Here is a 21,951-nt window from a genome sequence, read left to right as displayed (position 1 = left end):
AAAAAAAAAAGTCTATGTCCACACCCTAGCCCACGTCAGTTATATCTGAATGGGGTGGGGGAAACAGGCATTGGTATTTTTTGAAAGCTTGCCCAGGTGATTGTAAGGTGCAGTCATAGTTGAGGACTCCTGGCCTCTACCTTCTCCATCTCCACTTCTCATCCCAAAACTAGTGGTAGGTCCAAACATGATTCGGAGGTCTGCAGCAGCCCCAAATATTCCATTTCAGTCATTCACCAGACTATTCTCTGGGCCAGTAAGGTAACTCTACCACTGCCAAAACATTTTTAGCAACCAAAACTTAAACAAAAAGGGCGTTTCATTAATTAACCCTCAGTTAGTCAGAGAAGGCAATTCTACTCTAACTTATGTCCCAACCATTCCATTTAACAGAGGCTTAACTGGCCTTAAATCTCATCCTTTTTTGGAAGTGTCCTTACTTCTAAAATTGGTATTTAATTTGTCCCTTCTCAACTGCCCTGCTCCCTGCTCCATAGTGATGTTTCCTCACAGCTACGAGCTCTTCCCTCTGTAGCTCGGCACCACTGAGTATCACACACACACACACACACACACACACTGGTTTGCTTGTTTAATTCCTTCCTAATCAGCCTCTGCCAGCCTCTTGGCCACTTAGCTACTCTTCTACTTATCCCATCCCCTTTCAGCTGAACCTTCTGGCAATAGGGTAACTGCCTCATTCCAGTGGTAATCTCTCTGTGCCCCCTGCCTCACCCCCACCAGCCCCACAGGTAGTAACGCTCCTGTGGGCACAGCCTCCCAAACATACGATGTTTTCTTAGATGCCAGATCTTCTCTCGTGAGTTGGCTTCCTCCATCCGCTGAATCTCTTCTAATAAAAGTATTCTCCCAGGCTGCCAGAGATGTCCTTTCTTTCTTTTTAAATGTATGTGTATGTGTGTGTGTGTATATATATATATATATATATATATATATTCTGAATTACTAAAGAAACCTGTATTGATACCAAATTCAAACAATAAAGAAATATGTTAAGTAAAAACTGAGCACATGCCCTGCTTCCTCTAATCCCTCAGGAGCTAAGCACTATTTGGTATATATTCTTCTAGACTTTTATAATGTGCTCATAAACATGCACATATACAGGAGTTTGGTTTGTTCTTTAGAAAAATGGGCTTCTACCATATATACAGGAGCTGTGATGGTGCAGTGGTTAAGCGCTCAGCTGCTTACCTAAAGGGTGGCGGTTTGAATCCACCAGCCTCTGTGTGACAGAAAGATGTGGCAGTCTGCTTCTGTAAAGATTATAGCCTTGGAAACCCTATGGAGCAGTTCTACTCTGTCTTACAGGTTTGCTACAAGTCAGAATTGACGTGATGGTATATTTGGTTTTACATATATACAAGGATCCCTGGTGGCGCAATGGTTAAGGGCTCAGCTGCTAACTGAAAGGTCAACAGTTCGAACCCACACGCCACTCTGTGGAAGAAAGACCTGGCGATCTGCTCGCATAAAGATTACAGCCCAGGAAAACCTATGGGGCAGTTCTACTTTGTTACATGGGGTTGCTATGAGTAAGAATCAACGCCACATAATAACAACAATCATACATACTCCTCTGCAACTTCTTTTTAATTGTAACAATATACTGTGAACATCTTTCAACATCAATGCAGAGATCAACCTCCTTATTTTTAAAAGCTACACAATATTCCATTGGCCAGATTTAAGATTTGCTACTAGTGAGCTGTCTTCCAATGTTCTCTATTTACCAACACTTATGCCATAAACATACTTGCACAGGATTCTTTACATAGTAGTATTTCCAAAGGATAAATATTGAGAAGTTGGGTGGGGTGGCTAGTCACAAGCACCAGCCTGTAATCCAACAATTCCGATTATCTTTCTCAAGTCCTCCTTGGTCCCAACCTCTTGGCATCACATAACATAAAGGACCAGCTGCTGTTTCCAGAAGCTCCTTCCTCTCTTGAGCCTCATTCTACTTTCTGGATGACTACTCCTTCACTAGGTTTTCTTTCTGCCCCTAAAGGTAGGTATTCCCTAGCTTACTTTTCATCTTTCTCTTCCCTAGCTTGCATGATGCTCTTATCTAATCCTCCTTTATCCTTTCTAAATGTATTCCTCCTCAATCAACATTTCTAGTCCTAACCACATCTCAATTGCTTGCTGGATGTTCCAGCCTGGATGTCTCAGACATCTGAAACTCAACAGATTCTGAAATGAGCTCCTGACTTTTTTCTCTAAGCCTTGGCTTCCTCATTTGATAAACTAAGGAATTGGACTAGACTAAACTAAATAAATTTTTTAAAAAAAAAACAACCACAAAAAAAATCAGGTGTCTTATATGCACTAGCTGCTGTGGAGGAGAGAAAAATTAATAAAAACACAGACCTTGCATTCAGGGAACATACAGTCTAAGGAGCAGGAAGGATATATAAACAGTTACAACGTGGAATAAAATGCTAAAATAGAGGAGAGTGGCTAAGTCTGGCTTGGAGGCTTGGAGAAAGCTTGACAAGAGGGCGTGTTTGGCACTAAATAGACAATAGATAACTGGTAACTTTGGTGAAGGGTAAGACTGGGGAAGCCTGCACAGCTTGTACAAGGAAAGGTCATGGAAGCTCCATAGACACATCCAAACTCCCTGAGGGACTGAATTGCTGGGCAGAGGGCTGTGGGGACCATGGTGTTGGGGAACATCTAGCTCAATTTGCATTAACACTGCTTATAAAGACAATGTTGTACATTCTACCTTGGTGAGTTGCGTCTGGGGTCTTAAAAGCCTGTGAGCAGCCATCTAAGATACTCCACTGGTCTCATCCTGTCAGGAGCAAGGGAGAATGAAGAGAACAGGACACAAGGAAAAGATCAGTCCAAAGGACTAATGGACTACAGCTACCACAGCCTCCACCAGACTGACTCCAGCACAACTAGATGGTGCCCGGCTACCACCACTGACTGCTCTGACCGGGATCACAATAGAAGGTCCTGGACAGAGCTGGAGAAAAATGTAGAACAAAATTCTAACTCACAAAAAAACACCAGACTTATTAGTCTGACAGAGACTGGAGAAACCCCAAGTGTATGGCCCCCGGACACCATTTTAGCTCAGTAACAAAGTCACTCCTGAAGTTCACCCTTCAGTCAAAGATTAAACAGGCCCATAAAACAAAATGAGACTAAATGGGCACACCAGCCCAGGGGCAAGGACGAGAAGGCAGGAGGGGACAGGAAAGCTGGTAATGGGGAACCTAAGGTCGAGAAGAGGAGAGTGTTGACACGTCGCGTGGTTGGCAACCAGTGTCACAAAACAATATGTGTATTAATTGTTTAATGAGAAACTAATTTGCTCTGCAAACCTTCATCTAAAGTACAACAACAAAAAAAAAAAGGGAGTGTTTGGGCTGGGGCTTGAATGATGACCAGCATTTCAACAGGAAGAGAAAAGAAAGAATATTTCTGGCTGAGGGTACAGCCTGAACAAAGTACAAGAGAAGCATGGAAGTGCAGGGTGCATGTGGCTGGACCAGAGCACATATGGAAGAATGTACTAGAGGACAAGGCTGAAAAGAAAAGTTGGGACCAGTATCATAAAATATCCCGAATCCCATCATGAGGACTTCAAGATTTCTCTAAAGAGTTTATCTACTTGCCATCCTTAGTCAATGTACCAACTCTGAATGATGGATAGTGGCTGCTTAAACCAAAAAAACCAAACCTGTTGCCGTCGAGTCGATTCTGACTCATAGCGACCCTATAGGGCAGAGTAGAACTGCTCCATAAGGTTTTCAAGAAGCAGCTGGTGGATTCGAAAGTATTTTCCAGTCAGCTATTTAACACTAACTGCCCTGGTGATACAGTGGTTAAGAGCTCAGGAGGGAAGACCCGACAAGAAGTTTCTGTAATAAACCAGATGAGAAATGATGATGATGATGATGACAACAAACTAGATAAACTACAGCAAAAGAATCAAAGAAGAAAAGGAAGAGACAGATGGAAGAGATAACAAAAGACAGAATCAAGATGACTCAGAGACCGTGATGCTAGGAGAGAGAAAGGGGAATGAAAATGTATCAGGGTTTCAAGGTTTTAATCTGGCTCTCGATGGACCATGGTATCATTAAGATAGGAGCACTGAAGGAAGAGTATCATAACAATCCTGGCTTTTATTCTCCAACCTCCTTACTTGGTGTTATGGACTGAACTATGTCCCCCCAAAAGATATGCTGAAGTTCTAACCCTGTATCTGTCTTAGAAGATGTTATCAGTTAGGTTAAACTGAGGTCATACTAGAGTAAGATGGGTCCTAATCCCACCTGATTGATGTCCATAAGAAAGATGAGATACAGAGATACAGAGGGAAGGTGGTCATATAACCACAGTGTTATGCTACAACTGCAAGCCAAAGAATGCTTGGGCTACCAGAAGCTGGGAGAGACAAGAAAGGATCTCCCTGGGTGATGCAATTGGTTAAGTGGTTCAAACTCACCCAGAGGCTCCTTGGAAGAAAGGTCTGACGATCTGCGGTCATGAAAACCTTATGGGGCACAGTTCTACTGTGCACACATGGGGTCACTATGAGTTGGAATCAACTTGATGGCAACTAACAACAATAACATATAAATCTACCATTCTTCCTGTCTGCCAGATTGCCAAAGAGACAGCCAGGAATATCTGATCTAAGAAACAATAAGCTTCACCTAAAGCACAATACAATTTTAAAGAAAAAGGACATTTGGAATGAGAAAGAAGACGTAACCACAGACTGCTTTTTCTCTTCCCTGCTTGCTCAAGTTTTCTTTTGTTTTTGTTTTTTAACTTTTTATTTTGATATCATTTTAGACTTACAGGAAAGTTGCCAAATGTTCAGAGAGTTCTCATATGTTATGGATTGAGTTGTGTCCCCTCAAAATTTATTTTGAAATCCAACCCCTGTACCTGTGAATGTAACCCAGTTTAAAAATAAGGGTTTCCTTTTGTTATGTTAATAAGGTTATACCAGGGTGGTTCCTAAACCTACTCTGAGTGGTATCTTATAAAAAGAGCAGGATAGATGCAGACACACACACCATGTGAAGGTACATCTACAAGTAGCCAAGAAACAGCAAAAAACACCTGGGACTACAGAAACAGAAAGAGACAAGGATCTTCCCCTCGTCCCCACAGATGGGGGGGACAGCCTATTCTTGCCAATGCCCTGATTTGGACTCCAAGCCTTTAGAACTGTGAGAAAACAAATCTCTCTTCCTTAAGACCAAAAAAGAAGGGAAAAAAAAAAAAGAAACAACAAACTAATAAACCTTTGAATGTTCGTGCTCTCAAAAAAAATGATGATTTTACCTATTTAATCATACTTTCTTATTTACAAGGCATGTTTGCATATCTTATTTCACTTGATTCTCATATTTACCCTATCAGATAGGAAAGGCAAAGGCCATTCCCGTCTTACAGATGATAATGATAGTCATAACTCATATTTACTAAGTGCTTGCTATAGGGTTGCTATGAGTCAGAATCGACTCGAGGGCAACGAGTTTGGTTTTGGTTTGGTGCTATGTATCAGACCCTGTTCTAAACACTTTACATGTAGTCATGCATTTAATTCTCACACCACCACCACAAAATAGATACTATTATCCCCACTTTACAGATGAGGAAGGTCCCTAGGTGGCGCAAACAGTTTGTGCTCGACTGCTACCCTAAAGGTTGGTGGTTTGAACCCACCCAGCGGTACTGCAGAAGAAAAGACCCGACAATCTGCTCCTAAGATTGCAGCCAAGAAAACCCTACAGAGCAGCTCTGCTCTGTGACACGTGGGTTGCCATGAGTTAGAATCAACTCAGTGGTAACTATCTAACAACAACAACATAGATGAGGAAATGGTCCAGAGATTTTAATTAACTTGCCTAAGGCCACACAGCTAGAAAGCAGCAGAGCTGGGATTTGAACCTGGACACTCTGACCCCAGAGCCTTCACTCATAACTACCACCCTATATGTCTTATTATGTAAGAAAAATTGAGGCACAGAGAAGCTACATGACTAGCCAAAACTACTTAGTTTTGTCAACCAGTTAGTAATGAAACCTACAACTAGGACCCAGGTCAGGCTAACACTAATTCAGCTTTTTATTACTCTGTACTATTTACCAAGATGAATGGACTTCTACCACTGGGCTGGCAGCTTACTTAGATCTTTTTCCTCTTTGACCTTTGTCACCTCTGCTAGAAAAAGGTTCTGGTTTCTGATACAAGTTCCTTGCCCTGGAGTCTCACTTATCTATGTCTGCTAATAATAAGGGAATTACTGGAAGGTTTAGATATAAGAGGAAAAATAATTCTGTCATGTTCAGCAGTTAAGAGCAGTTAAGAGTTCGAATCCACCAACTGCTCCTTGGAAACCCTACGGGGCAGTTCTACTCTGTCCTATAGGGTCACTATGAGTCGGAATCTACTCAACGACAGTCAGTTTTTTTTTTTTTTGATGCAGGCCTCTATTTAGAGAAAGGAAGTGATGATGTCCATTATATCTACCGACTAACAACAGGGTTCCATTCTGACGACCACTCCGATGTAAATTAAAGATCTCATTTTTTTTTTTTAGTTTTCATCATTATTGCCTTTTATTATCAGTATCTTTATAAATCTGATCTTTATTTGTCTTTAGGGGTTGGAAACATTACAACTGAAAATGATAACATCAGCAAATTACACGCTGCAACATTATATGTAGTACATATTACTAACAATAGATAAATGTAAAAAAAGAAAAGGACAGTTGTTAAGTGTAGTGGGTCGTAACTCGAATACGTCATAAACTGGGGACTACTTATAACCAATATCACGAGGCAGATCACACTGGCTCTATATGCAGGCTCAATGAGAACACACGACTCCCTAGACTACCTGCCCAGGACAAGCAGCAAACAATGGTGGCACTGGAGCTCCAGGTTCCTCTGTGGAAGAGAGGCAGTGAGGGCAGAAAACCAAATTGCAAAAGCACCAAGTAGTGAGGTGGCCTGCAGCCACGGGATCCTAACTTTCAAGGCTGCAAAAGACAACTGTGTTCAAAAAAACACAAGATTTCTGTTTCTCTAATAGTGGGCAAGAATACAACTCCAGCTTCTTTCATGATGGACTGGTTCAGAGTAGAAAGTGGCCATGTGTAGTATCATAGTTAACAACTGAACTGGGAGTCAGGAGACTTAGTTCCGCTTCTATTTGGCTGTCTGACTTTGGGCAAGTCACTTTACCTCTCCGGGTCTGTTTCCTCATGTGGAAAAAATGAGGGAGGAAGGAGAGGTGAACTAGATGATCTCTGAGGTTTCTTTTAGCTCTGACTTGGCATCGCTCTGCCATTTCAACAGTCAGAGAAGGTAGGGCTAGAACATCGTGTAGTGTCTGTAGTCAACCAAAAGGGAAATCAGCTAGAACTATGGAAAAGAGGAATTTGCTAAAATAAAACTGACCTTTGTGAAAGGCTGCAAATGAGGTAATACAGGCAGCATACTTAGCAAGGTGCCTGGTGTATAATAAGTATGCAAAAATGTTACAAGTGTTATTATTACTACGATTCTGAATTTTTAAGAGAGTGTGCTGAGACAACCAAAAATGATAGTGAGCTCTTCCTCTGCAATTTGACATCTGACCCTGTCCTAGGTTTATAGTATCTAAAAGGTCTGAGGGTGCCCCTAAACGAGCAGGGGCACCAGCTCTCCTTAAAGTCAGTGGACTGTTAGGACTGGAAAGTGAGAACCCAGCCCCAAGGGAAGAAGGTAAAGAAAAAATGTAAGTGGGAGGAGCCAGGATTAATCCTCGCTTCACTACAAACTGACCATGGAGAAGGGGGATTAAAAAAAAACAGGTGCAGGCCACAACATACTTTCCAAATTGTTTTTTCAGGACAGCCCGAAAGCAGGGAGTAAGACATTTGGGAAGATGATCCTGGCCTGGCTTCCATGCGTGTACATCTGAGCAAACAGAGCACTGGCCAGGAGGTACGGCCAAACACCACACAGCCAGTCAGGAGACCCTTTGAAGCTGCGTGTTTCACATTCTTCTCCACAAATCTAATGCAGACTTGACCTAAAGGTCATCCCTGACCTCCTATGCCCAAGACAGTACCCCCTAAGAGCCCTGCCCAGGGAGGCCAGCCACAGGGCTGGGGGCCGATCAGTTCTCTTGGCTCACTGGCTAACACACCACAAGCAAACAAGGAAACATGACCTTGGCTTTGTGCTAGCTTGCAGGGCTATTCTGAGGAGAGCTGAACTGGATGGAAAGCATGTTGAGCTACCACAAGGCAGAATGGAAATCCAAAGGTAAAACCAGTCCCTTCTCTCAGGGTGCCCTGATACTCCTCAGGGACTGGGAGCCTGGGAAATAGGGAAAAATGCCCATGTGAAACAGCAGCAGCCAACAGCAGCAGCAGCTGAAGGGGCCAAGTGTGAAAGTGCTGAAGATAATGAGGCACTTGTGCACATGACCCTCAGAAACATTCCTGCAGGGTGCAGAGAATAAAGTACAGCGAAGAGAATGAAGTACAGCGAAGAGAATAAAGTGCAGCGACAGGCACACACACAGTCAAGTGTCTGGAACTTAAAAAAGGAAACTCTTGGCAAATGCAAACCAACAACTAACAAGTGCTGATATGAAGAGGACCCTTTGTTACAGTCTTCCCTAGGTCTTAGAACGAGTGAACTTCCACAGCTAATTTCTAAGGGTTGCTGTTTGTTTTAGAAATGACCTCCAAACTAGCTCCTCCCAGGGAACCAGGATTATTACAGAAAACATGAACTTAGCCTTCTCAACTCTCTCAACTCCAAGACTAAGGAACTGCCTATTTACCCATAATGCTTGGGAATATGCCCAGAGGCCTTCCAGTGGCCTTGGGAGGGTGGGACATCCCCCACCCCAACACTGTAAAGTCACATGACCAAGGCCTAAGCAGGGGTGCCTAGCTGTTGCACCCCAGAGCAAAGTCTATTCTGAAAGAGAGTAGCTAGTCTCAATAATGAGAGAAGTTTGCCATATCCAGGAGATACAGGAAGAATGTCTATCTTTTTTCTGTCCATTTACTGATGTGTAAGGAAGGCACAATGAACCTGACTCTCTCAAGCAGCACATTTTCCACTCCACTGTACTTCTCCTTCAGCTAAGATGCTAGTCCACTGCAAACCTGCCTTTCTCCCACGAGTTGTGGGAGTAGCCCCTTCTCCTCCAGTACATACTTAACTCTGATGACAGGCAGCACTTCAAAATGTTGCACCCCCCCATCAAAAGAAATTAATGAAAATAAATCCAATTGCCTGTCTCTGTCCGTCCCCTCACCCAACCACTATTTTCATACTTCTGTCATGTACTCACTGGTTTCCTAGGCTACCAGTCTCAGGATAGCTTACACCATGGATCCAGCCCATTGATGAACCCAAACCAAAAAAAACCCACAGCGACCCTACAGGACAGAGTAGAACTGCCCCATAGGGTTTCCAAGGCTGTATATCTTTACGGAAGTAGACTGCCACATCTTTCTCCCGCAGAGCAGCTAGTGGGTTAAAACTGCCAACCTTTCTGGTTAGCAGTTGAGCGGTTTAACCACTGAACCACCAGGGCTCCTTCCATTGATGAACAACAACAATAATTAAACCAAGAGTTTTCTGGAAAGCCAAACATCCCACCAGTGACAGCAACTCTCCAAATTCTTCAGGAAGGACCAGGTGACTGAAAGTAACCTTCAGATTACTCACAAAAATGCCAGTAGGCCTCAAACAGCGAGACAACACTGCCCCTCAGAGAGTATTACACAGGTGCTACTTCATGATATGGGGCATTGGTGGTTCAGGGGTAAAATTCTCACCTTCCATACAGGAGACCTGGGTTCAATTCCTGGTCAATGCATCACATGTGCAGCCACCACCTGTCTGTCATGTTGCTGTCATGCTTGAACAGGTTTCAGTGGAGCCTCCAGACTAAGACAGACTAGGAAGAAAGGCCTGGCAATCTACTTCCAAAAATCAACCAATGAAAACACTATGAATCACAACAGTCCAATCCACAACTGATCATGGCGATGGCATAGGAATGGGCAGCATTTTGTTTTGCTGTGCATGGGGTCACCATGAGTCACGGACTGACTTGACGGCAGCTAACAACAACAACTTTATGGAACCAGTATTTTTGCCCACAGTATGAGCCAAAGATACCAGGGAAGCTTTTCTTGGTTTAGATTCTTAAAGTTGCCTTCCTGTATCAAATCCGTCCTATCATCTTATCCCAACATTAGGCACTCAGGCTCACAGCGGCAGCCATAATGATAATGACGATGATGGTCATCATCTCAGTAATAATCATCATCATCATCACAGCTAAAGTTTATTGAATATTTACTATGTGCTGGGTACATGAAGTGTTTTATTAGTATTTTCTTATCTAGTCCTCACAAAACCCTGCAGGGTACATATGATCATTATCCCATTTTACAAATGTGGAAACTTAGGCTTACAAAGGTTGAGTAACTTGCCTAGGGTTACACAGCTAGTGGTAGGATCTGAACTCAGGCCTGTATCACTCTAGAGCCTATATGCTTAACCAGTACACCATTGCTGCCTTGAAATGTATAGAAGTAACATTACTACTAAGGTCCTTCGATGGCACATATACTTTGCACTCAACTACTAACATAAAGGTTGGTGGTTCAAACCTTCCCAGCGGTACTGCAGAATATAGGCCTGGTGATCTGCTTCTGAAAGGTCACAGCCTTGAAAACCCCATGAAGCAGTACTATCGTTAAGATTAGTCAAGAAAACCCTATGGAGCAGTACTACTCTGTAACACATGGGGTCGTCATGAGTCAGAATTGACTCAACGGCAACTAACAACATTACTACTATTAAAAACTGCTAACATGTATTGAGTGTGCACAATGAGCCAGAGCTGCTAAATGCTTGACTGAAATAATTTCATTTCGCCCTCACAACAATCCTATTAGGTAGGTACTATTGTCATTCCGGAAACCCTGGTGGCATAGTGGTTAAGTGCTATGGCTGCTCACCAAAAGGTAGGCAGTTCGAATCCACCAGGTGCTCCTTGGAAACTCTATGGGGCAGTTCTACTCTGTCCTATAGGTCACTATGAGTCGGAACTGACATGACGGGCAACAGGTTTGATTTTTTTTTTTTAATTATCATTTCCAGAACCCTGGCAGCACAGTGGTTAAGCACTATGGCTGCTAACCAAAAGGTCAGCAGTTTGAATCCACCAGCCACTCCTTGGAAACCCTACAGGGCAGTTCTACTCTGTCCTCTAGGGTCTCTATGAGTTGGAATCGACTTAATGGCAACGGGTTTAGGGTTTTTTTTTGGTATTATCATTTCCATTTTACAGATGAGGGAAACAGGCTCAGAGTAGCTAAGTAACATGCCCAAGGTCACGCGGTGATGAAGCTCATATATAAAGCCAGGAAAATGGTCCAAAGGTTCTATCCACTAAGCTGGGCTTGCATTAGGAAAAGGAGGCATTTCTAACTGCCCTATTTAGTCAGAATTCCTGCTGTGCCCCAGTCCAAACCTCCAGGGTCCCAGTGAGAATTTGGCAAGTAAATGCCAATGAGGAAGCCTGTCAATTTAGCCCTTCCATGCATATGCCAGTAACTCAGATCAGATTAACCTAGGGAAAGAGGATCAACACTCTTTCTAGAAGTCTCTCCTTGCCCCCATTTTCTCTCAACCTGATTTCTGAAGAGGGTATCTCACCTCCAGCAGCCTCTGCTAATGCTCTGCCCAGAACATCTAATAAGTGTTTACCCAGGGTTCCCAGAGCCATAGTTAAGGCTTTAATGTGCAATCTGGCTCTATGCCTTATTTAATCAACACCTGAATGAAATGTCTCTCTGTAACCGCCAGAGCACAGTCAGTCAGAGTCTTTCTGCAAACACAGCTGGTCAACTGGCAAAGGCAATTCAATTCACAGGCAAAATACACCCCAAGTTTATGTCACTGCTGATGTGTGTGAAGGCATCAGGATGGAATTGTAGGCTGCTTCCTTTCCCCTCCAGATGATCTCACTCCTCCCTCTTCTACCCACCTAAACATCTGCCCACAGAGCATAGTTTGGACTGTTTCTGCCAAATAGGCCAATCCTCTCTAACCTCCAGGCTCCTGCTATCCATTCCCTTCCCTCAGAACCACACAGCCCAGGACAACACTCATCCTACCCTCTCCCCCTCTGGCATTTCCTCTGTAACTGAACCAAAGCCAACTGAGAAATCCCCCAAACCCTCCCTTCAAGATCTCAGCCTGGCAACACGTCCAAGTCCCTTGATGCACCATGTACTGACAGATGTGCAAGCCGTACCCTGTTTAGCTGTTTCCCAGGGAAAGAGCTGAGTACTAAACAGAGAGGACTGGAGCCCAGAAGAGAAAGGGTCCTCCCAGACCTCCAGATTAACCACTGCATCCAACTACCTTGAAGGGGATTCACATTAATATGATACCCTGCGAGTCAGCAAGTAGGGTGCTGAAATACTGATAACTCCAGTTCTCCTGGCCTTGGAAACTGGGCAAGGAACATGGGAAAGGACACCTGCTCAAAAACACTAGATACAGTCTACCAATTAGAGATAGGATTGGGATAACAAGGCCCTTTTAAAAACTCATCTTCTCCCCCACACCCAGCTGAGTCAGTCTGGGAGCCATTCACACTTCAGTATAAGCCTCTTAAATGGAACTGTTTCCTTCCTAATTCCCTAGTGGACATTATGTTCCCTGGTGGAATAGGTGGTTTGAATTGTAGAAGGGACTGTTTTGGAGCTTGGAGTACTCTGGGAGAGAGCATGCTTGGATGGGGTGGGTCAGATGGAAGCTGGGAAGAAGGAATATGAAAAACGAAGATAAAAGGTTAGCATCAAATTTCATCAGTTCTGCTGTGGACCTCAGTGGGAGCAATAGCCACTCCATGAGCCACTAAAAATCATCTCCTGGCTGTTGGTGGGATGTCTGGTAGCTCCCTATCTCCTGTATTTATTTAACGTCTGCTCACCTGCCTCGATGTTCCGTGTGTCTGTCCTCGATGGTGTGGGCCCTCCTCAGGACAGCACAGAGAACGCAATTTTCTACCTTGCGAGGCCCCTATTGAGGATTCTTGGGCATCTGCAGGTCTCTTATCAACGTCCCAGAAATGATAGGGCATTTCTAGAGTTCTACTTGGTTTGCTAAGGGAGAAATAAGTAGACTCTGCCCCTAATAATATGTGAATGAATCCACATTACAGTCGAGAGACCTTCCTGTGAAGGAGAAAACAACTCTATGCCTTTGCAGACAATGTTTCCTATGCCTAGGATTCCCGTCCTTCCTGCATCACTCAACAAACTCCTATTCATGCACTCATGGAGCAAACATTCCTCCTTCATGAGCCAGCTCAAATGTCACCTCCTCTAGGAAGCCCTCCTTAATTGCACTTAAAAAAGCACCCTCTGTCCTCTATGCTCTCATAGGACTTTGTTCAAATCTATTATTGTACATGTCACATTGTAATTTAGTTGACCTTTTTCTTCTCTGTCTCCTCCTCTAAACCATTAGCAACATGACAGCAAGGACTGTTTCTTATTTATCTCTGAATCTCCAGTGCCTGTCCCAATATTTGGCACACAATATGCATTCAACAAACTTTTGTTGAATGAATACAAGAATGAATCAATTCCCATGGGCATTTAAAACCAGAGTCCTGCCAACAGAGAGTTAGCACACAACAACCAAGTGTCAACATTTTCTCTTGTTGGTCCCTGCAGATCTTAGCGACCAGGGGAAGGACTGGAAGGTGATAAAGGAAAACGTAACTCAAATACTCCATTGACATAACTCAGAGTCACCAAACAAGCCACTGGATCTCTATAAAAACAAAACAAAACAAAACAAAAAACCAAACCCATTGTCATTGAGTCGATTCCAACTCATAGCGACCCTATAGGACAGAGTAGAACTGCCCCATAGGGTTTCCAAGGAGCAGCTGGTGGATTCGAACTACTGACCTTTTGGTTAGCGGCTGAACTTTTAACCACTGAGCTACCTTAAAATCCACCTCTCAATACCTTGGGGCTCTCAACCTCTAATTTGAGCCACATTATTTAACACCTGCAGAACCACTGAGATGCTGCCAGAAGACTAAATGCCCTGCCCATAGGCCACCCAAATTCATGCCAGTCAGAATGAACATTTGAGCCAATTTCCTACCTAATACTTAAGCCACTAAATAGTGTCTCTCAAAGCGGGGCCCAAGGCTCACCGGCATCAGAATCACCTGGGACCTTGTTATAAATGCAGATTCCCAGCCTCACCCTAGACCTACTCAGAATCTCTGTGTATAAGACTTGGCATCTGCATTGTAACAAGCTTACAAGCGTTTCTCTCACAAATAAAATTTGAGAATCACTGCTCTCCAGGCCCACAGTCTCTTCATGTCCATTTAACCAGTTACAGGCAGGAGAGGAGCACCTAAAACAAAGTACTCTCAGTTTAACAAAATATACTGAAAAATACAGGAGGGGAGAGAGAGATGAAAAGTCAGTCGCTGGTCTAATCACTTTTTTTTAAATTTATATGATATGAAAGAAGTAAGGGAAGAAAGTAGGCATGTCCACATGTCTACCAAGGGATTCAGACCAAGATCCAAAGGCATAATTTCCTGAATGGGATGAAAGCGAGCAAAATACTTTGGGCAGCGAGCAAGCCACAGTTCTAATAACCAGCTCTTTGTGATGGAAATTCAACAAAAAGATGTGGAGCTGGATCTGAAACTGCCTCTCTCCTCTGGCTATTTCAAAAAGCAGACAGGATTCTCTTAATGGGCACAAGATACATAGGAACAGTGCCCGGGAGACCTCAAGGGAACACAGACAGGGCCACCAGAGGGCAAAGAAAAAAGGAAAGCAAAAACTTAGCTCCATCAGTCAGTCACCATTATCCAGGCACACATTAAACAATTAATGTGCATGTACAGTATTGTATTAAGCTCTGCAGGGAAGTACAAGGGAAAAAAAAAAGACTATGCCTTTCCTTAGAAAAACTGTTCATGCTAATGGTGGAGACTGAACAAACATGCATAAACAGGTGACCAGCCAGATACTTACAGGATTACCTACATGCACACAAAGATATATTTTAAAGAACCAAATACCTGGAGGAATATTCAGAAGGTTGGGAAAAAAAGACGAAAGGTATTACTAGAATGACTGGAATAACTGGAGTCAGGTCAGGCTTACCTGGAAAGGTTTCGTAGAAAAGGAGCATTTCAGAGGAGTATTTATTGAAGGGAGGAACACAAAACAAATCCCACAAAGACTAAGAAGCTGGCACATCTATGGCCAAAGGACAAGAAGCCAGGGCGCCTACGGATGACCCACTGAATAGGAGCCAGCAACACACTGTAATTTAAAAGCAAGCACAGTGCTGGGCTGTATTAACAGGTGCATGGTGTGAAAAGGATGGGAAGTAAATCTTTCCTCTCTGCTTAGAGCAGGCTGGACCTCTGTTAAGAGTTACAGCATCCGGTTTTATATGCTGTGCATTAGAAGGATATGAAGAAATGGGCAAGGATCCAGAGAAAAGCAACGGAAATGATTGGAAGAATGGATTCTAGCAGCTATCAAGAAAGGTTAAAAGGAGTTGAGGTTTGTCAGTCTCTGAGCTTAAGGGAAAAATGTATTGGGCATCTGCCAGCTTTGATCGGCTTTGCCCAGCTTCTCTGTTTAAGTGACCACATAGTTACTCAGAGGATTAAAATGCTTTGCTCCACGTGGCCCGTTGCATGGAGAAGACTGAGATAGGAAAAGGTTAAATAATTTGCTGAGGTTCCCATAGCAAGCCATGAGCTAAACTAGCATCATCATAATTTTAAATCCCAGAACTGCCTGTGGGTTGTTTAATCCACCAATCCCTGCCACTTCTCTTTATAATGGACGCCTCCGAAACACTGTAACAATGAAAGATGGAAACAACCTCTGCAAATTTCCTTGGGGGAGAAAATAAAACAAACTAAAAGGAATGTCATGCCTCACTGCCCAGGCCCATACAAACATCATCCCCTGGTGTCCCCCTGGACTGATGACACAGGACACAGTCCATCTGATAAGCTGTCAGCAGATGGCTGGATCCTTCATTGTACCCATTACCCACCGACGTCAATTCCAAGCAGAAACAGTAATCAGTGCTCCAGACAACAGATGGGGAATGAGGAGGTGTGTCTGGTCTGAAGTCAAGGAGGAAAAAAAGGAAGCCTAGTTCTCAAATCCATCAGGTTTTCTCTAAAACAAACCCATCACATAGCAACGGGAATACACCAGTGTGGATTCAGTTAGTTCCAAAGGGTGTCACAAAATGCTCAAGTCTGTGCACTTTTAGCAAGGAGGAAGGAAGTAAGAAGATCAAAGAGTGAACCAAAAGCAGGTAAGCCTATTTGTCAGAAATCAGACTTGTAATATAGTTGAAAGAAGAAAGACAAGCAAATAGTAATGGCCACTCTAAAAAAAGTGATGGGGCTCAGTATTACTGCCTAAAAACCAGTGGCTTGGGGATAAGGGATCAATAACATCAATTATCATTTGCCATATGTCCACCCAGGGATACAGACTGCCTTATGTGCATAGACATCGAGGGTGAAATGGCATATGTTGTACCCCACTAAGTTCAGTGTCCAACCAGGACATGTTGACACAGACACATACAGAACCAAAAGGAAGTGGACATTCAAACAAGACACCCAAAATAGGATCTTTTTGTTAAGTTCATAAGATAAAGATCACATAACTGGACTCAAGGGAAATAAAGAGCCACTAAGCTAAGACGAAGGAGCCCTCGTGGCCTAACAGTTAAGAGCTCAGTTGCTAACCAAAAAGGTTGGCAGTTCGAACCCACCAGCTGCTCCCTAAGAGAAAGACCTGGCAATCTGCTCCCATAAAGATTACAGCCTGGGAAACCCTATAGGGCAGTTCCACTCTATCATATAGGGTAGCTATGAGTTGGAATCAACTCAATGGTACACAACAACAAGACCACCAGTCTTTACAGATACATTCAGTGAAATTCTGTCATTTTAATCCTTATTCTGAGAAACTGTAGGTTTTTAGTATTTACATAGCTATGGGAATCTCTTCCTGCTTAAAGCCTCAATTCCCATTGAGACAGCTGAGTCCTAAAGCAACCTCTGCCACTAACTTGCTGAGTGATTATTTTGGTAAACAGCAAAATTACTTAGTAAGTTCATCCCCTGTCACCCACACCTGCCAAAATAATATGCAAAAGAAGACTATCCAGGCTTGAAGAAATACTGGTAAACACTAGCGATATTTAACAAGGAGTTTAACAATGGTGTGTCAATCTTAGTGCTGGCTGATCCCGAGAATCCGCAAACATCTCCAGCTGGAGCTTTAGATATGAGATAGTGCTGGTTCAATCATGCAAGCCTACATCATTTTATAGTGCCAGGCCCTTTGAGAAATCAGACGAGACCAAAAAGAAACTCGACAGCAGGAATGTTAATCAAGAATAGAACTCGGACACAGTTCTTCTGCCCTTCCGTATGCTACTGAAGTTGGCAGTCACCCAAAGGCAGCATGGCTGTGCTGACAGTCTGGTAACAAGGCCTTGGGAATATTCTGCAGACTGAAAAATAGGAGATGGGGAGACAAACCGATTTCCCTCCAACTTCTCTACTTCCTGGCCTAAAGTCATACCACCCCTGTTACAAACTTACACTGACTCTCTGAGGACAAGGGCCTCTCTATGAAGCCAAAATTGAGTCCTTCTGTTGAGAGACACATTAAAAATGGTTCTACTAAAAAAGGTTGAGAATTTAGAGGGTTAAAATGTTGTGGGGTTGTTAACCAATGTCATAAAACAACATGTGTACTACTGTTTCATGAGAAACTATTTGTTCTGTAAGCCTTCACCTGAAGTACAATAAAATATAAAAAAAAAATAGCACATTAAAACATTAAAAAAAAATGGTTCTACTAAGTTAACCCTTTCACTTCAGCTAATGTCTCCCTTTCCTTTTCAGGACCTCTGAACCCCACAGACTTTACTGCCATAATATAGCCCAATTCAACTCACTCACTTGCCGAAGCATTTCTTTGTATTCATTATCTCCCCTGAGGAATACACACAGTCACAGGAAACATTTTAACATCCCTTTCTCCAGGCTCAAGCTAATCTATCACAACCAACGCTAAATAAGATAATGCATGTGAAAATGCCTTATAAACAGTGAAGTGCTAGATAAATGTAAGGTATCATGAATCATACATTCTATCATTAGTCATTGCTGCAACCAAGTCAGAAAATTACTTCTAACCTTCTGCTGATATATTTTTGTTAAGAACTCACATCAACTTTTCCATGGAGGGCGTGGAAAGTTGGACTTATCAAAGGCTAGATCCCGCAGTAGGCCAGGGGTTACCGTTTAAATGATATAAAGCAGTGACCTGGGGGGAAAGGGCAAAGGAGTATAATCCTAGTTGAGCTTAAGAATTCATCAGCACGATGCTGATCTCTGCCCTCAGCCTATAGCTTCAGAGTTTAAGCTAAGCACAAGAGAGTTGAAAAGGCACAGGTGACAAAAATCAGCCCATAGCCCCCAAAACATCCATCTCTCTGCAGCAGCCAGCACCAAGTGCCATCATCATCTGCATGTGTCGCCAGGGGTGGTCTGGTCAGGTTTACTTCACTGAGGAGATACAGGGAGCAAAAGTTAAACAGGGATTGGCCACCTGACCTCCTCAGAGAAGAAACCAGTTTCGTTTTTCCACACAAGCAGGCCAAAAGCATTTCAGAATAGCTCTGTTGCACCCCTATACACTGCTTACAGAAAAAAGAATCACAGAATATCAAGATCACAGAATGTCAAGAGCTAGTAGTACAACTCTGACACATTTTCCAGATGGGCAAACTGAGGCCCAGGAAAGGTACTATACAGAACTAGGCCTTCCAAGTCCTCTAAAAACTTCTAAAAGAAAACCTTCCCTCTAAAAACCATGGTGCTGCCAGGTTTGACATCATCACACCAGCAGCAGCCCCAGACAGGCTGAATTTAGTCCTTTGTTGACCTTCTAGATATGTGGTTGCCAGAGGCCTCAAGACCCCTTTGTAGAAGAGGCACCCTCTGACCCTCACCACCTGCCATCCAAAAAAAGCACTCCTGTCCAGAAGCCTCACACAGCAGCGGCTGCGATGCGTTGTGTCCTCTCATTAACAAAAAGCCCATTCATGAAAAAGAAAGAAAGAGGACTGGCTCAAATTTACACAGAAGGTCTATCTGGGAGAGCCCTGGGCTTCCTGTGAATGGCATCACTTCCCAAGAAGCCCTCTCTCAAAAAATACTGCCCACTCCATCCCTGCTCGATGCTTACAGCCACCCAATCAATAACAGCCTCTTTATTCCAAAGCTATCCACACCTCCTGGCCACATCTGCAAGAAGGAAAGGGGTCTGAGGCCATTCACCACATTTTACAGATTAGAAAACTGAGGCCAGGAAACTGCAATCAGACGAGTTCCAGGGAACACACAAGTAGCAAGTATCTGAGCCACAAGCAGACAAGCAGCACCATGCTCATCTGCTTCAGCCTCTCCTTGCCTCTCCACTGACAGCTTTTGGACCCAAACAGGGTGAGTTTGCTTTCCAACACAGATGCTAATTCATCTTTTGGCTGCAGGGAAGTGACCTCCCATTCCTGGACCCTGCCAGGCCTGTAAAATAGGGATAATAATCTCAACCTCCTGCCCCACGGAAGGTTGTCACAAGTCTCCTGAGAATAACTTTAGACAAATATGAAAGCAATAAAGATGCTAATGACAGGTTTCAAAACTGCCATTAGATAAAACACAACAGGTTTTCCACAGCCTGAAGTCTAAAAGAGACCGATGTTCTTCCTCTTCTTCTCTTCCTCCTCCATGATTTAATAGCTTTATAACAGTTCTCCACATAGGCTGAGTACAGGCAGACAGTCTCACTCTTGGTCCTCACCCAGATTATTTTTATGTATCTGGCAACTTTCCTTTGCAATCCCATTTGTTTTTCTTAGCACCACTAATAGGTGGAAGTTGCAAAGGTAAAGCCATCAGCTCACTGACCACCCCTGGACCATGACCACAGGAGACAGAATGACAGTGAAAAGATGGAGAAGTTTGCAAAACAAATAAACACCCTCTCACCATAAAGATCACCAGCCCAAAGTTCCTAAGTCAACCTGGGGCCTATCTCAGGGTGCACTTAGTAGGAGGCTGGTGCTGCCCCAGCACCTCAGAATTCAAAGGCAGACCTCACCCTAAGAGCATAAACTCCCAAATGAAAGAGTCATTAAGAGAAACCCATAAAAGTATTTCCCCAAAGTACCACAGTGGAGACAAGGATGCTGATGTGACCATCTCCAGGAAAGAGTGTCACGCCAGGCCCCTGGGAAATGAAGTACCGAAAAAGGGGCAAGGAGGCTGGGCCACTGTCCACAGATGGGATTCAGAAAGGGCACCTGGCTGGGGCTGGACTTCCTGTTTCTGAAAGGCCACCTAGAAGGGCAGCTGGCCTGAGTGCCAATCATTCCTAGGGTTCAGCACAGTGCTCCTCACCTCCACTGTGGGGCTGACACATTGTGCAAAGGTGAAAGAAAGCCAACTCTGAAATCGGCACAGAGGCAGCCACTCTCCGGAAAATCATTTTTAAGGGTCCCACTTCCCACAGGGATGAGGTGCTCTACACTGCCAAGTGCCCAGAGCACACAAATGACTCTATCACTTAGGCTGCTGAGGAAAAAGTCAACAGACTCACATGCATCATGGTGACCAGGTGACAGGGGTTGAGCAGGTAGATGACGGTCTTGGTGGCGAACTTAAAGCCCACCTCCACCCCGAAGGTCAGGCACAGGGCTACTAAGAGCAGATTCTTGCTCAGGCTCTCCTTGCCTTCCTCTGGCCGCTGGGTCACCTGCTCTGGCTGGCCGCCACGGCCACCCCTACCGTCCTCCTTCGTCTGCCTCAGGATGTGCCGCAGGGCCACCAGGATCTCCAACAGGGCCAGGGTCAGGACCACCACACTTTCCAGCAGCCGCTGCTGCCAAGAGAGGAAGGCAGCACAGTCGGGGCCCCCATTGCCTGCAAAGCTGGGGTCCACGCCCCCATAGAGCCAGTCCAGGAGACTCTGGTAGCTATACCGGGACATGATGCAAAGTAGTTCCCCTCGACCACCGTGCAGGAAGCAAAAAATGAGATGGAACACAAGCCCAGAGGGTTGCCCAGGGCGTGAGACATGTAAGGAGGGCACACCCCCAAACACCCCTCCAGACACAGGGGCACCTAAAGCAGGGGAGGGGACACTACACGCGAGGCCTGGGGTAAAGTGCTGGCTCTAACTTGTCCCCACGGCTGTCTGGGGAGCCCCCCGCGCTTCTCCAGTGGCCACCAACGAGGCAGGGTTGAAAGGAGCCGTTGGCCAATCTAAAAGGAAGGAGAGGAAAAAAAAAGGTCTCAAAGAGGCAATTGCATCGGGAATTACGAAGCAGGGAAGGGTAAGTAGCGAGGGAAGAAAAGGGGAACCAGGGGTAGAGGCGAGGCAGGCAGGGGCCAGGGCCAGCCGGAGGCCGGGAAGGTCAGGGCGGGGGACCGAGGGGACCCGGCAGTGCGCGGGAGCGAACAGGGGGCAAGAAGGGTGAGAATGAGGGGACGCGCGGAGGCCAGGAGAGGAGCTAGCGGGGCCGGGCGGGGAGGGCGACGGGATGGCAGGGACGCCGGACTCCTCGTCTCACGCACTCGCCACAGGGGGATCTCTTACTCCTGCAACCGCGTGGCCGTCTCTGCCCCCAGCTAGCAACTTCGCCGCCGACGGGCCCCTCCAGCCAATTTTAGAGCCCTCCAGGTCCAGCCTCCGGCGCCCGGCGCCCGGGTCCACCCCCAGCCCCCAGCTCCACCCCCCC

General features: G+C 44.7%; 1 protein-coding gene across 8 annotated transcripts in view; it reads right to left on the bottom strand.

Moving 5' to 3' along the window:
- Nucleotides 1-21,951, bottom strand: part of TMEM164 (transmembrane protein 164) — a 232,258-nt gene that overhangs the window by 209,646 nt on the left and 661 nt on the right. For 5 of the 8 annotated variants that reach the window (XR_002824615.1, XM_023734466.1, XM_023734469.1 and 2 more), the window contains exons 1-2: nucleotides 21,788-21,878; nucleotides 20,811-21,475 (exon numbers count right to left, since the gene is read on the bottom strand). The exons of 2 other annotated variants lie outside the window; for them this stretch is intronic. Coding sequence is in view for 5 of the 6 variants with exons in the window: in XM_023734466.1 (XP_023590234.1) it covers nucleotides 20,811-21,200 (390 nt within the window). In the remaining variant the exon portion in view is untranslated. Of the gene's footprint in view, nucleotides 1-20,810; nucleotides 21,476-21,787; nucleotides 21,879-21,951 lie in introns of those variants that run through there. One more of the 8 variants, XM_023734467.1, reaches the window with a different exon arrangement.

The sequence above is a fragment of the Trichechus manatus genome, unplaced genomic scaffold (genome assembly GCF_000243295.1).
Source record: "Trichechus manatus latirostris isolate Lorelei unplaced genomic scaffold, TriManLat1.0 scaffold00068, whole genome shotgun sequence".
NCBI classification, from domain to species: domain Eukaryota; kingdom Metazoa; phylum Chordata; class Mammalia; order Sirenia; family Trichechidae; genus Trichechus; species Trichechus manatus.
This window is presented reverse-complemented; position numbering and strand designations above follow the sequence as displayed.